The sequence below is a fragment of the Metopolophium dirhodum genome, chromosome 1 (assembly GCF_019925205.1).
Source record: "Metopolophium dirhodum isolate CAU chromosome 1, ASM1992520v1, whole genome shotgun sequence".
Taxonomy (NCBI): domain Eukaryota; kingdom Metazoa; phylum Arthropoda; class Insecta; order Hemiptera; family Aphididae; genus Metopolophium; species Metopolophium dirhodum.
In genome coordinates, this window is record NC_083560.1 from 111831201 (window position 1) to 111847927 (window position 16727).

Here is a 16727-nt window from a genome sequence, read left to right on the forward strand (position 1 = left end):
TTTAATTTTTTTCGTTAACTACTTAGATATTGGGTATTTTTAATTAATGTTAGGGGCCTCAAAAAAAGACTTACCACGGGCATCTGAAAGTCTAAATCCGGCCCTGGGTGAAGCTAATGTTGACATGGTGTAACAAATAACCTTAGATAGTTTAAAATTTTACTTAACGTTTATATGAAAATTTCCCATACATGATAAAATATTTTTATTGACATTTTATGTTAAAATTTGGACGAAATTAGATATTTAAACGAAGAAGAACAATGTTAGTTATATTTATATCGTAATTCAAAAACATTATTCTTGGGGGCTGAGAACTTTTATGTATATTATATATTTTAATATACGCAAAGACATTTTAAAAATATTTAGATTCAGAGATATATAAAACAACGTAATATCTAGTTTTATACATCTATGTTTCGATTAATTTAAAGCTATTATCTATTGTACCATGAACCGATGAACCTATTCACACTGTTCTATGGTAAGGTGGCATTGACTCAAAAGTTAAAAGTTAATACTTATTAACAATAATGATAGAAATATAAACTATTATAATAATTAAATATTAATTAATATACCTAATAAAATAGGTATCCAATATTTTTGACAAATCAACTTACCATATATCGTGAAATATACTTGATCTCCGCTCAGAATCGATTTTCGTATTTAATGATATCATTGAACTCAAATTTAATACATCTATTACAGTGACACCTATAATTTTACGGTACAGCAGGTATCCACTTTCCCGCCTATTTTTTTTTTAAATTTTAAATTTTGATATCTAAGGTTTAAATAATCAATACAAGGTTTCTCCTAAGTTTTTCGTCCAAGAATTTAAAAAAAAAGTAGCGTTAAGCTACATAAAAATATAAAATCATTTATAAGTGATCGAATTTAAAATGTTGACGAAATTATGCAAAATCGTGAAACATTTAGTAGACATATACGACAGACCCTAAAAATCGTTTTTATCATAATAAAACATATTGTAGACATTTTTTTTCGTACATATATTTTATTTTGACCTAGTTTTTGTGCTATCATAGTAGGTGGTACTGCAACAGTTAAGTACACATCTAGTCTTTACCACTACAACGATGACGTTCCTATAACACGAAACACGATAGTATAATATTAATAGCATCTTATGCCACCGCCATCGCCGGTGTCGTTTATCCGAACCGGATTCAAATAAATAATAATACGCATAGCCATGCAACGACCGTCGTCGCCGCCGTCGTTCAAAACGCTCGGGACCGTCGGCACGATCGCTCGGTAAAACGCACATACTTTCTCAATAACACATTACGCTCAATTTCTTCTAGTCCTCTCACTGGCCACCCCCGCGGACGATATTTGACTTAGCGTGTTGCCTTTATTTTCTCTTTTTTAAACCCCGTCCAATAAATCATCAAAAACGGCGTCCATATTCTCAGAGGTGTTCAACTCGGAGGACTCGTTGATCGGACCCATCGTACTCGGGTTCGCTGTCATCGGGTTCTTCGCCACGTTGCTGCTGATATGCGACGTGCTCCTCGAGATCGCAAAGGGATGTGCGGCACACTTGTTGCCACTGGTGATGCCCGACCGGACTCCACTGAGTGTCAAGTACGGCAAATGGGCAGGTCAGTCGAAATGATGATAAATAGTAATATACATTAGGTCGGTTTTGCAAAAATATACTTATAAAAAAGCCCAAGTCTTGTATACAGTTGAGATTCACAAAAAATTATGGACGTTTTAGGAAAATATATTTGAATGCAAATACAGGTACAAGCATTTTATTTAAGTTCTAAACTCAACCAATTCTTAATATTTTTCATGTTTGTACATGTTAGGTAGTAGATACATATACTCAAATATTTTATTGGATATTTTAAAAATATTTTTACTTATTATAGGTATAGTTCGTTCTATTGTTGATTAGACATAATTTTACAGTAAAATTATTCTTGATGGCTGATGTTTAAGATATATTAAGATTAAAGATCTCTAACTCATAGTTTCATTATTTTTAAGTTGGATTATTAACGGTTAGGCATACATTTCTACTGTGTGTAAGGTTACATATAAAAACGAATAATGTAGGCATATTAAGTACTTTATTTTTCGTATTGTTATTTAACATTTGAGATAAGCAATCTTTAGATCGACATTTTCTAAAATAAAATAACATAAGTATTCATAGCTATTAATTGAAAACTTAATACAAAATTATAGTACAATTTGGATAGCTTACATTGAAAATTCATAAATTTACTTCATTCCGATTGATATTTTAACTTTTAAGTTAAGCTCAATAATTGTAAGGGTAAATAACTAAAAAATGTAATATTAATATTAGTCATTAAAATCAAAATGTATTATTTTGTTGTGTTGTGTTAATGCTTAGTTCGGTCTGTATGATTTAGTTACAAAAAATAAATATTAATTTATATATTTTTAATCAAGGCAAATTTATATTAGTTGAACAGGTTTTATAAAATACGAACTGTAGGAAATTTAAGCTTTGTTGTTAAGTAATGTTATTTACATACCTATATAAATTGTAATATATTCATTTTGAAGCGGAAGGATAGAGATGAATAATTTAACATTTCGTTTACACTCTAGGTCATTTGGTAGGTACACTGTTTCACTGTGATTATATAATTATATCGCGTGTCCATTAAATAAGTGTAGAAAAAACATTTTAATTTTAAATGCAAATTTCACGCAAATAATTTGCACTGGAATTCAAATCATCTGTGTACCTAACTATAGCGATTACACGTATGCAAACGTCATATGTAGATATAGGTAGGTACATAAATACAAAACAATATTATTATTATATTATATTTTTTTTAATTTAAAAAAATAATTATATATTTGTAGTTACTGGGTATACATATTATAAGTAAAATATAATACAATATAAGTAGGTACCTACTTACGTAAGTATCTCGTAAGCATTTTAATAGGTATACAATCTTATAAATACCAAAATGAAAAATAAGTACTTATTAGGGTATTATTATTATTTATTACTTTACTAAAACCTGTACCAGATACCTATATCTTATGCACAAAATACAAAATAAACAAGGTATATGTGGTTGAATTCCAACGTTTTAATCATTTCTCGTTGATGATTAGTAGTTGTAAATTGTAATAAATATAGGTACCTACATACCAGCTAAACAAGCGTAAACCGTGCGTACAAATTAATTTCCTGCATTTATTGTTGAAACGTGTTTACGCTGAAACGTGTGTGATGGCAATTGTATTGCTTATGCTAATTCGTAGACGACTGCGTGTCTCCCAAGTCCTAATATTTGACTTTTTTTTATATCTGACAGCTTATCACCTTTTAAGGTGCCTGGAGGGGACAAAATGTACAATACCTAACATTATGGTTGTAAAATATTGTAAATGAAAACTAACCTGGAACTTATTACACACTAAATGCTTGTTGTGTACAGCCGTATCCGTATGACGTAGGAACCTTCATAGTACTTACTCGTTGTTTTTTATAATTCCAGACGGACAAGTTTTTATGTTAATTTTTTACTGGTTTAATAATAATGAATATAAAATACCCAAGTTGTTATTTGATTTCACAGTCTTGTTAAACATATAAGGAAATGAGTTTGCACCAAATTGATGATTAGGTACTCTGTAAAATTTAAATATTAATTATTCATTGATCGGTGATTTATTACGATATATATATTATAAATGGATTCTAGATGCATTTTAGAGTTCATGAATTAATTGGCTTGTCTATAACTACATTAATCTGAAATAATTATCAGAAACTAGGTAAAAAAGTTACCGAGTTTTAAAGTTAGAACATAGATAAACCCTCAATGTATCGTTACATCGCTTAATTTTACCATTGTTTAATTAAATCTAATAATTCATTATACCTACAATGAATCATTCACGCAGATTCAATAATATAACCTACAATATTTTAATTTAATTTTTAAAACTCAAAATATAACGTAATTATGTTATATGTTTTTTTACTGCTACCTACTAGCCGACAATACAGCATAATTTGTTTTAGGGAATCACTGTAAATCAGTAAATGTATAATAACTAATTAAATAAATTAAACATTATACGCCATTGACGGGCCAATATATTATTATATGTTTTTATTCATCGACGATGTTTTAGTCATAAATAATTCAAATAATTGCAGTACTTTGTACTCATTTACCTTCATTAGAGTTGTTTAACTGACGCCCTACAGTAAGTTTTGTATAGGTTGTAATAATATAATATTATCATCTTTACAATGAACATTTTCGATGATTCTGTATTTCTGTAGTATATGTAACTGTGAACTCGGAGATCGAAAAAATACCATATTATCTAATGTATAAAAATCTCGGGTCATGGTGTATAATATTTAATAGTTTGGTTCTGTTAATATGAAACCATATAGTAATCATCGGTTATTACAAAATAATATCAATTTGGCCAAGAATCGAGTTTTTTTTTTTTTATTTAGAAAGGCATTCGGTGATTATTATTCACTTTTATAATCTTACAACGGTGGTTCCGTGAAAGTCGAGAAATTGTACGACCTGATGACGTTGCGCTACAGTGTATAATATACAGAGTGTATTATCGTGCTTGTCTCCATATTATAACCGCCCACTTACTATACCGGATGATTCATTAAATAGTGAACATTTTTTTTATTTTTTAAACGGCAACTTATACTTATGATTTTATAATATAAAACAGAATACTTTTGTAAACATATTAATGTATCTATATAAAATACGTACTGTTATTATCAAAAGTTAAAAATAAATAGTTAAGTCAGTATAATTTATATATTTACCTATTTAAAGTTATAAATATTGGTTGTCATTTGAAACTTAAAAGTTGTAGACTGTATTCTGATGTTCAAAACCAAAATTAAGACAAGGGAATAATACAACATACAACATAATACAATTTCATTACATATCTTACTCTTTATAAGCAGGAAATATCCAATAAACTTTTCAAAATAATGAATATAGATTGACTGTTAAAATCACTAAAATAATAGATAATGTATATTACTTAGTATCTATATACAGTACTTAACTATTCATTACTCTACTATACCTTCTTGCCTTCTACATATTATGTTACGTGTAAGTACACTGTACATATATTAACAAATTATTATTTAAAACTATAATTTTAGTTTTTATAATCAATGGTAATAGTCTTTTATTAATTTAAAAAAATATAATGTTAAGAACAATCTGTATATATATATATGTTATCCTGACCCGTCACATCCTGATTATCATTATATATCCGTTATTGTGTATATTGCCTATTGCCCTATTATCTATACTAGGTTCTACGTCAAGATATTCCATGACAAAATATAACTTCAATAAAAATGAAAAATATATTATTTATATTTTTAAACTGAATAATATTTTAAATTTTTTAATTAGTTGCTGAGCGATAACATTTTCTGTGGATAATATTTGAATATTTCCCATTTAAAATTGCATTCATATTATAATATTATACCTACCACATGACTTTTTTTAAAAGTTTTTTACTCGATTACCTATTATACGAATATGTAATCTAGACTGGACGAATTATATTCTTTATTTTATTAAGTATTAATGTATTATGTATATTATGTATAGGTATAGTTACTAGTTTAATATTTGCGTTAAGTGGAAACAATAATAAAAAGCAGACACCTACTCAGGAAGAAAGAACAATATTTATTATGAAATTGAATTGCGTTTTATTCTTAGGTACACTTTTGTATAGAATCCGTGCAAACGTGTTTGCGCGTAACTGCAATTATATTATAATGTGTATGTTTTATACTATGTACCTACCTATGTCGTATACAAATATTTTTTATACACGATTTGTTTGCGTCATCTGTGATATAATAGTAGATGACGTATTGACATACATCTACGGCAATTATGTATTATCAATATGACAAAAATAATAGTTATTATAACTTTAATAGATATTGTAATATTGTAAGACAAAAACAAGTAAAATAAAATCACATGTGCATCAAAGTCCACATCGCTCACGGAGGTAAAAATAATTTCACTCATACAAATGGTATAAACGATAATATTGGTTTTATGTAATTTTGTACGCTTGGACATTAAAAATGTGAAAAGCTGAGACTTTGTACAGTCGGGTAAAATGAATATTTCAGAACGTGGACACTTTACCCGCCCGTCAAAGGTATCCTTCTAGAAGTATGGACGTATTTTATAATCATGACATTTTACGGTTTTATGCAATCTATATCTTAATCAACCAACCATTGTCGCACTGGTTAGGTTACTACTATAACTACTATTTATAAAAATAAAATAAAAATTGAAAAACATTGATTAGAATAACAACCAACATCGGCTAAATAATAATGGGCAATCCGTCTAACACAGGTTATCCCTTAAGAATAACGCCACATGTCCATAAATAGTTTGTTAAAAACTGTTTCGTGTGGAACTAGTTACTAGGTAGGTCTTTACGCCCTGTTGAAAACCAAATTTTCACCTTAAAAAGAGAGGAACCATTACCGGTTTAATATCGAATGTATTTTTCTGATATCAGTGATATGGAAAAGTTATTGTTGTCTTAAAATCCATTATTACTATGTTTTAGTTGTTTTGTTTAAATTGAATAATATTATTCCTGGGGACTTGAAGTTTTTTTAAATATATTATTATATTTTATACACACAATGACATTTACAAGTGCAATTTTTCCGGCAAAAATTAATTTAACCTACTGTAGAAACCAGTATACCAATATTAAAATTAATCACTTTAATCACAATAATATCATAAAATATGCTTGGTAATATTATAGGATGATAGACTGTCTTCGCTCAGAATTAGTTTTCGTATAGGTACGAGGTACCTACAATGATTTTATATCAATGAATTAAATTTTAACACATTAATGGCTAATGTACAGTAGAGCGTTACCCACTTATAGGTATATTATTTTTTATTAAAGACAACAATTAAATGAAAATTATTGTATTCATTTAAATGGATCATTCTGTACATATGCATTTATGTTATATAAGTTTATCATGTAATATATATTATGTTGTATGCACAAAACTGGATGTCTGTATGTCTATAGTCTACATTGTGTAATGTATAGTAGTATACATAGATATTTTAATGGTAATGGAAAGTGACACCGCAAATTCACTTTCTTGTGGACTAACTGTACTACCTATTACTTACTAGGTAGGTAACCGGCAATGTGCCGTATGTAATCCACTGACCTTAACGGTTCGTAGCCTCGTAGTATCGTAGGTAATTTATATTTTACTCTCTTTTAGTCTTGTTGATTATTATTTATTATGATCCGCATGCATATTATTGTATTTGCATGTCTATCTAGTTTGACTAAATATAAATTCAAATACATTTCCGGAAATCAACATTTATGAAATCGGTGATAGACCGGTATAAAATGATCCGGATTAAAAAATGTAACTTCACTAAGTGAAGTCATTGAAAACTAAAAACTAAAAAGCATTTATCCCCGCTGACTTATTATAATAGGTACAAGTAAAACTAAAAAAGGGGAAAGAAGGTAATCGCTCTGCCGTACAGTAGGAATCGATTGTACCTTGTCAGTGTGTAATTACATACGAAAAAACGATTCTGAGCGGAGACGATCTGTCAGTCTATTATTATATAATTTATTCTGATATTCATATAAATATATTACTATCTATTCGTTATTATAGTTATTTAGTATCATATAGTTATTATAGTTATTAAGTAAAACGGCAGTACCTATACCTATTAACTATGAATATACAATAGCTGAATAGCATAAAATTAATCTACATTTTTTGAAAATAGCATTGTGTAGGTATATCAAATATAATAAATATAAACAATATATACGTAAAGTTTTCGAATCCCTACGAAAAATAATGTTAAACTATTATAACTTAAATCATTATTTTTGGATTTAAAACGAATGTATATTCTTGAAATAACTATAACATCGTAATTCTTCGTTTAAATATCGAAATTCGTTGACATTTTAACTTAAAATGCCTATAAAAACAACCGTGTAAATATTATATTTTTAGATTTTTTTATTACAATATAAACTTCTTATGAGAAACCTTGTTTTAAATTTTAGTATATTTTTAACTATAAAAGTTTGTTATTTTGTTGAATTTAATTTGAACTTTAAATTATTATTAAAAAATAATCATATCTGTGTATCTTTTAAATTTTGAATAATTTTGATAAAATTTGAACTTCAAATACTATGAGGAACCTTACCTTAGGTATTACATTTTTAAGCTTCTTGACCCAGTAAAACAAATTTATTGAAAATTTTGTGAAAAAATATTTTAAATGTCGATGAATGGCTCAAAATTATTCAACATATACATATACAATTTTAACATGTGTAGGAAATGAAAGTATAAACCTTTGGTGAAAATTCAAGTATCAACGGTTATTTGTTTTTGAATTACAACAAAATAAGAAGATCATTTGATGCGAAGTCTTTATTTTATGCGTGGATTTCCAATTTAGGCAAGAACTTCATACGCTCATAAAAAATATTTGTGGAACTTTTTTTTTAAATTCTATAATATCAACCTACATGGAATCATGCATTAATTTTTTAAATCTTAGGTATGAATATTAAACATTTTAGGAAATTTTAATAACAAAATAATTTGAAGAATTTCGTCAAAATTCGAACTTATAAAAAATATGTCGTAGGTAGGTACTTACATGTATTTTCGATATTTTTCATTTGGTATATGATAAATACGAAGAACCTGGTATTACATTTTAACGCAGTATAAATACTTTTCCTATTGGTTTGCAAAAACAAAATTAATAACATATTTTATCACAAAATTATAATATATTAATTGATATAATAATGTAGTCTTTATAGTCCTCGTTGATATTATTTAATTGCAACTGTTTAACTGTTTCGTTAACTTTCGTTCAACTGTTTAAGTTTAACTAGTTATATCAAGTTAAACGAAAAAATTAATATAACTAGTCGGATAATCTACTTTTAAAAAAATACATCATTAAAAGACTGAGTATTTTGTACATCTTTAAAAATGTTGTAGGTTAGTACACATAATTACAATTGGAAAATTAAATTGTCTAAGCTCCCTAACCATAGATAATATAAGAATGGATATATAATATTCTATATGTGATAGTATTTCAAGTTATTTATACTCATTTGAAATTTTCGATATTTTTTTTATTCTATAACTATCTATAAAACATTTATTGCTCTGTAAAAATGTTTAAAAATGTACCTAATACAAAATTTATCATAAGTTCTTACAGAATTACAAAAATATTAAAATATATATTACAAAGGTATGATTTTTCTCATAAAAATGTTCAATATTCAAATCTTGAATATTTTTAAGTTACTTTGTATATAAAATTGTATAACATGTTAAATTTTTTAGCTACCTAAGAATTAAACAAATTTAAGAAATGTATTAACACAGTTTTTTTCATAGATATTTTTATGGGCATGATTTTATTTTTAAGACAGAATTCATCAAAATCACCAAAATTTGTAAAATGTTCAATTTTTATAGCTAAGGATAGAAAATGTAAAACAAGGTTTCTCATAACTCATAAGTACCTACAGTTAATACTTAATATTGTAAAAATATATTATTACCCCTTTTTTTTATAGTCATTTTAAGTTGAAATGTCGACAAATTTAGATATTTAAATCAAGAATAACGATGTTAGTTATTTCATTGTACTTAATTCTAAAACATTATTCTTGGGGACCTATACAATTATATAATTTACTATATGCTCAATGGCATTCAAAAATATTCAGATTAATTTTAATCTGTTACCTATTTATACCACGAATCTACGGTTTTTATAATTCTACAGTAAAATTGTCTCAAATTGACTCAAAAGTTAATAACGATAATATAGTAGGTTAATAATATAGACTACCTATTATAATAATTAAATGTTAATTTATATCTTAAAATATGCAATATTTTCGGAAAAAATTAAATCAACCTTCCGTAATATCTACTATAATAATAAAATAAGTTACCTTTAATAACAATATTAGTACACATATCTTTAAATATACTTGATATAGGCTGATAAACCTACTCAGCACAAAATCGATTTTGAGGAATGATATATCATTGAATTTTTAAACTTAACGCATGCATTAGGTATGGACATATTATGACAGAGCTGCCCACTTGTCCGCCTTTTTTTCCTGATAAAACTGCGTAAGAAGTTTCACTTCCCACGCGGGTTTTTTATTGATAAGTGTATTAGAGATCTTAAATATAATGTAATAATTTTATTTTTACCTAAATTTTTATAGTGGTCACTGGTTCTACAGACGGCATTGGGAAAGAATACGCCAAGGAATTAGCCAAGAGAGGTCTTAACATCGTATTGATTAGTAGGACAATCGAGAAATTGAATAAGATTGCTACAGAAATAGGTAAGATATAGATACATATAAACATTGATGTACAACTTAATATGCCTACTACAATATCACTATACATAGAATAATAAATTATACAATAATATTTTAAAGTAAATAAATATTTGAAGCACGATCATTTTAATGAAAAAACGTGATCCGCATAAATAGCTTTATTTAAAACGAAATATCATTAAGAATCAACTGGTGCACTCTGTGTGTACCTTCGTACGTTGTAAATTTGTTGAGCAATGGGTATATTTATTTAAAAGTTTGTCCTAGTTATGCGTTAAGGTACTTTAAATACGAATAGGTGCTAACATTGACTTGAATATTGAGTCAGAGTTATTTATTTATCAACAAAGTAGGTAAATATAACTTAAAGTAGGTTTTCAATATACTAACTGGTGTAATTATAGGTAGGTAATTAAATTAAACATAGGCATCTTATGTCATATTTTTAGAACATTGGATATTCACTCGATTTCTGATGTAGCGATTTTGTTATTTTGTTGTAATTCAAAAACTAATAACTGTAGATACTTGAACGTTTTACTGAATGTTTATATTTTCATTTACTATACACCATAAAATGTTGAAAGTTTTTTAGTTGTTTTTTCCATAATTGTCAATTATAACAAAAATTTTATTTATTGGGTAAAAGAACGTGCAAATTTAATACAAGGCTCCTGATATATTGTTACAATAGCAGTTAAAAAATATTTAAAACACATGTGCACAATTTTTTTATAAGCATTTAAATTTGGCAAAATTTATCAAATTTAAAATTGAATAATTATTTTGTAGTTAAAATTTATAAAATGTTCAACTTTTATATCTATGGATTGAAAATTTAAAACAAGGTTCTACGTAAATAGGTTATTCTGTAACCAAAAAATCTTCAAAATATATAAATGCAGTTTTTAAAAAAACTATATTTTTGTCCATGAAATCTTGTGCTTTAGAGGGTTAAGATAACAATAGTAACGTTCTTGGTGTCAGACAATTTTCGCAACGACCCCAGTCATAAGATATATCAAAAAATATTTTATATAAATCATTTTACATTTACTATTTTATTTCACCATTAAAAACAATGTTATTCTTAATACTTTTTGTATAATGAATGAAATGTTTTGCCAACCGACAAAATGGTGACAGCTGAGCTTTACTTGTAACAATGTAAATTGTATAGGAGTTTCTTATTATAGAAGTCTGTTGAAATCAATACATTAATCAGTAGCTAAAATAAAATTAACTCTACTAACTTAATTAATCACCTATAAGTTACAATCAGGCGATTAAAATAGAATAAAATACAAAATTACATTATTTAAAAACCTAAGCATGTAAATTTAAACTTTGGAAAAACTAGAATACAATCTTTTACGAGTAATACCTGTCTAACTAATGTCTTTCAGTACAAGAGTTTAACGTCGAAGTGAAGGTTATACAAGCTGATTTCAGTAAAGGGCAGATCGTGTTCGATCATATCACCAAAGAATTAGATGACATTGAAATCGGAATACTGAGTTTGTAACGTTTATATAAATATAATAGAATTATAGAATTCGATTGCTATATACCTATCATTTTCGGAGTATGCTAGTAGTTATAACTACTGTTTTTTTCATTATGTTTAAAATTATTATTAATATTTGCTAATCATTTATATGAATTGTATCTCAGTAAACAACGTGGGCATGCAATACTTGTATCCAATGTACATGACTGAAGTACCGGAATCTACTGTATGGGACTTGGTGAACGTTAACGTTGGTGCTACCACACATATGACAAAACTCGTTTTGCCAGGAATGCAAAAGCGGAAACGAGGAGCGATCGTAAACGTGTCATCTAGTGCTGAATTGCAGCCCATGCCACTGTTGGCTGTTTACGCAGCAACCAAGGTAAACAGTCCGGTTTTTTTTCCTTCAGTTTTATTTTATTACCTAGACTCTAGGTCCTAGAAGGTAACTTGACAGACACTCAATAGTTGATACTTGATTGAAAAGTCATACAAGAAGTGATTAAATAATGACTGATTTACATTTACAAGGGATGTCACATGATTTCTTAAATTTTTAAATTTTTATAAATTGTGTTTTAAGACACGAAAGATTACAAAACAAATTGTGTTGAGAACGGGTGTACTGATTGAAGCTATTTCAACTTTTTTTTTATTAGATAAATAACAAGTAATATTTAATGATTGGTTTACTTATTCTGATGCAATTGCAAAATGTTGACACATTTTTTAAATCAATTGAGCAAATTCCGTATGTGGGTGGAGGGGGGATTTCACTAAAATTTTCATGTTGTTCTAAACAATTTACTGAAGAACAAATAAGAAATTATTACAATTTTAAATTGCTTCACCGTAAAAACAAATTTACAAAATATGCACAGCTAGATATATTATTAGTATTTATCTGAACTATACATATTACATTTTATCAGTAAGTAGGTATAGCCCAATTAATTTTGAATCAAATTTTGCAGTAATGTGACAATTTCACTTTATCATTTATTGATTGGACTCACGCGAATTATAAAAAACCTTATTTACCGATTTTAAGACTATTGCTACGCACGGGATCCCTCTACTCCGCTCCTACACATAGTTAGAATATAAGAATATTTAATGTACTAGGATAACACATAGATGGTTAGGATGATGTCAGCGTAGTGCACAAGACCCTGGGAGATCAACATTATAATTGTTAGCAACAGATTCAGCATCCGCCAACGGCCAGATGATAGAACCCGAGCTGGTAAGAATATCTGTGGGAACTCCGCGACGCGCAATAGATTCTATGAATTAGATCTTGACACTGTGACAACACGGCCATGGGTATACGCACTTATTACAACGATACCCCGCATCGACCACAAAGGCACATCTGCAACCCTGAGTCATAAGTCAGTGTTCGCACTAAGAAATAGTCAACCATCTAATTATGGAAGGCCCCGCGGACTGTGATAACCACCGGCACAGTCCGCCAGTGATCTAGTAAAGGGAGAGAATAGGACTATATAGGAGCCCTGGGAGCGGTCCATTATTCAGACGTGATCTTGCCACCGTACGTACGCACTCCTGTACCTCTTCGCTTCTGGTAAATCACCATTAACTCTTTTGGACTTAATTTATTTTCATTAACGGCGTATTTCGGACTTAGAGAATATTCGAGCAATCGCTTATTTTCTAAGACACCAGTGATTGTCATTAATTCGAGTAGCTAACCAGTATAAATTAAACTTGTCTTTTTTACAATTTTCAATAAATTATTCATCGAACTACAAATTGTTGATAATTTGACGCTTCTACCATCATCCTACCTTGTCACCATCTCCTGTAAGACGGGTGCACGCAACACTATAATGTTATCATGAATAACTTGTACCTATGCATTCGTTTGTTCATTTTTTTCAGTCATACATAAAAAGCTTTACAGAAGCACTTCGCATTGAGTACGAAGAAGACAATATTACTGTTCAACATCTTTTCCCGTTATTCGTCAACACAAAAATGAATGCTTTCAGCTACAGATTACAAGAGACGACTCTATTCGTACCCGATGCAAAGACGTATGCCACGAATGCCGTGAACACGCTGGGTATGGTTAACCACTCGACTGGTTACTGGGCCCACGGTATTCAGGTAAAGCATCGACGTATCGTTAATCAATTTTGAGTTGAAATTCGTTTTTATTCAACGAAGGGTATAGTAATATCGTTGAGTATAAATTGTGCAATATATATCTACTCAATAGTCAATGGTTTATAAGTAAAATATAATGACAACGAATCTATCGATAACATTTAATTTATTAATGAAAAGTGCAGTATAACTTATAACAGTACCTAGTAAGTTATAGACCTACTTACAAAAAAAAAATTAGGTACCTACATGGTTATTTGTTAATAAAAATGACAGCTTTTTTAAACTGGTTAATGGTTTATTTATTATATATTATATTATATGTACACTATGATATTATTTTCCTCATATCGTTCGACTAAATTTATGGTGTTAGGTACCAGGCGTGCCCAACCTTTTCCAACTTTTCGACATTCAAAATTTATATTTATACTGCGGGCCGTATATACAGGTTTATTTTTATAAAATATACAATAGATAATTTCCATAATATAATATTATCTTTGATCACTAATCGAATTTATGACTCTTATCGTGTGTGTTAAGTGTTTAAAGTAGGAACTGCATATTTCCACGCTAGCCAATAGTTTGTTTTCGTCATTCAAAACTGCAGGCTCGCATTGTTTGTTTTCAAAAAATAATTTATTAAATTTTAATTATTAAAATGTTTCAAAAGCTTATTAAAATAACATTTTTATTTTTATTTATATTTATACCTATACAAATTTCTAATTTTATAAAATGGTCACGGACCTGTGTATACTGTATGTGTAATAAGTATGTTGGTACTTACCTACTATTATATTATACGTGTCTTTTTACAGATAATTTCTCAATATTTTGTTGTAACTTATTAGTGCTCGTTTTTCACAAATAATTAATTATTTTTCGTAGTACTCTGGAAAATTATAATGAAGTTTTAAGAGTTTGATGTCTTCTGCATAGTGCATGACATAGTTTGTTCAGTTTTTTTCACAGATATCTATATAGTACTAGATTGCGTACTCCTACCATGATTTGAAGCATCAAGTTCGAGGGGAAATGTATGGTATTTTATATGGTAAATAAGATTAATTATGATTTATCTTGTATTGTATTTTATTATTTCTAAACCCTGTTGTTTTTAAAAAATAAAAAATATTTTATATAAATCATTTTACATTTAATATTTTATTTTATCATTAAAACGATGTTATTTTTAATACATTTTGTATAATGAATGAAATGTTTTGCCCCCCGAGAAAATGGCGGCCGTCCACAGATGAGCTTCAATTGATAACAATGTAAATTATATAGGAGTACATTATCTAGTTAGAATAGATATCTGTGGTTTTCTTTTTTAAAAGATGCCACATTCGCAAAAAAATATTTTGACCGGGCAAGAATTACTCGGGCTATAGGAGCAGGCTTAATCAAATCGGCCTATAAAAGGCCTATTAACATTTAATACGATATTTTAGCACAACGTTAAATTACTGTTATGTATTTTTAAAATGTAAAAAGTTTATAAATAGTTATTCTTTATTCTGTTAATATTAAAATTGTGAAATTTTTCATTGTATTGTATTTTTCAGCATTTTTTTATGAGACTGCCACCAGTATGGATAAGAACTTTGGTTGGAGAATTTATGACTCATTCCTTTAGAAGCGACTATTTTTCTAAAAAAGGTTTAAAAGTAGAATAATTTTTTAGCCGTTTGTATGTTACAAAATCATTATTTATAAAAAAGTAAAAATTATATTATAGCACTTGTGTATGAATAAATTGTATTATTAATGCCTTACATAATATTACCTATAATATTTCCTTACTACCTATATCGTTGTACCCTCGTATGCTGTGAGCTAATAACTCTCCTAAATTAATTGAATTAACACTGTTAGCCTTGATGAGGTTCGATGGCATAGGTACCGCATACACTTGTCTGTTATACGTCCGTTCCTTCTAAAGTGGAGTGACTCAATATTTCGTATAGGTACCGCAGAGCAAACTTCTTGACTCTAAGTACGTATACCTAATCCAGCGCTATTCTGTTTAAAAAATAAGAACTTCAAACGATTACAATAAAATTCAAACTCAGATTTTGGTCTGAAACACTTCTATTAATAGTCAAAATAATCATCAAAGAAAAACTTAGCCCGTGTTACAGTCGTCTGTGGTAATGTGAAAATAGGATGTGCATGCAATATATACGTATTTATCTCTTTTTTACTTGTATATTATTCACTATTTATAAATATTGCGCGCACACTCTAAATTACCACCAAAAATATATATATGTGTGTACACGAATAAGCACATATATACATATAAGGATTTTATTTATATAATAAATTAACTTACCCTAACTCGACTGCAGATTTGTTAGGTATTCGATGAGCGAAAGAAGAATAAAAAGGTTTAATATTGATTTACTTATAATTATTAGTATTAATCAAGAACACAATTAATATATTAGAGATATTTAAAAAGTACATGTATTATTTAAGACACACAAATATTATACTGAACATACATTATATCCCTCATCACGTATGACTACCACCG

The 16727-nt window shown here is 28.2% G+C and overlaps 1 protein-coding gene across 1 annotated transcript; it reads left to right on the forward strand.

The window, feature by feature from the left end:
* Nucleotides 1-1234: 1234 nt before the first annotated feature.
* Nucleotides 1235-15944, forward strand: LOC132935856 (inactive hydroxysteroid dehydrogenase-like protein 1). Its single transcript, XM_061002493.1, has 6 exons — nt 1235-1637; nt 10411-10533; nt 11940-12050; nt 12208-12428; nt 13952-14179; nt 15754-15944. Exons 1-6 carry the CDS (start codon nt 1592-1594, stop codon nt 15862-15864), a joined length of 840 nt encoding a protein of 279 aa, XP_060858476.1. The 5' UTR covers nt 1235-1591; the 3' UTR covers nt 15865-15944.
* The last annotated feature ends 783 nt before the right edge of the window (nt 15945-16727 follow it).

Excerpts from the sequence above, each read along its gene's own strand:
- LOC132935856 (XM_061002493.1), top strand. The coding sequence starts at position 1,592 with ATGCCCGACCGGACTCCACTGAGTGTCAAGTACGGCAAATGGGCAG. Across the intron at positions 10,534-11,939 it reads TAAGATTGCTACAGAAATAG|TACAAGAGTTTAACGTCGAA; the intron begins GTAAGATATAGA and ends AATGTCTTTCAG. Across the intron at positions 12,429-13,951 it reads CTGTTTACGCAGCAACCAAG|TCATACATAAAAAGCTTTAC; the intron begins GTAAACAGTCCG and ends CATTTTTTTCAG.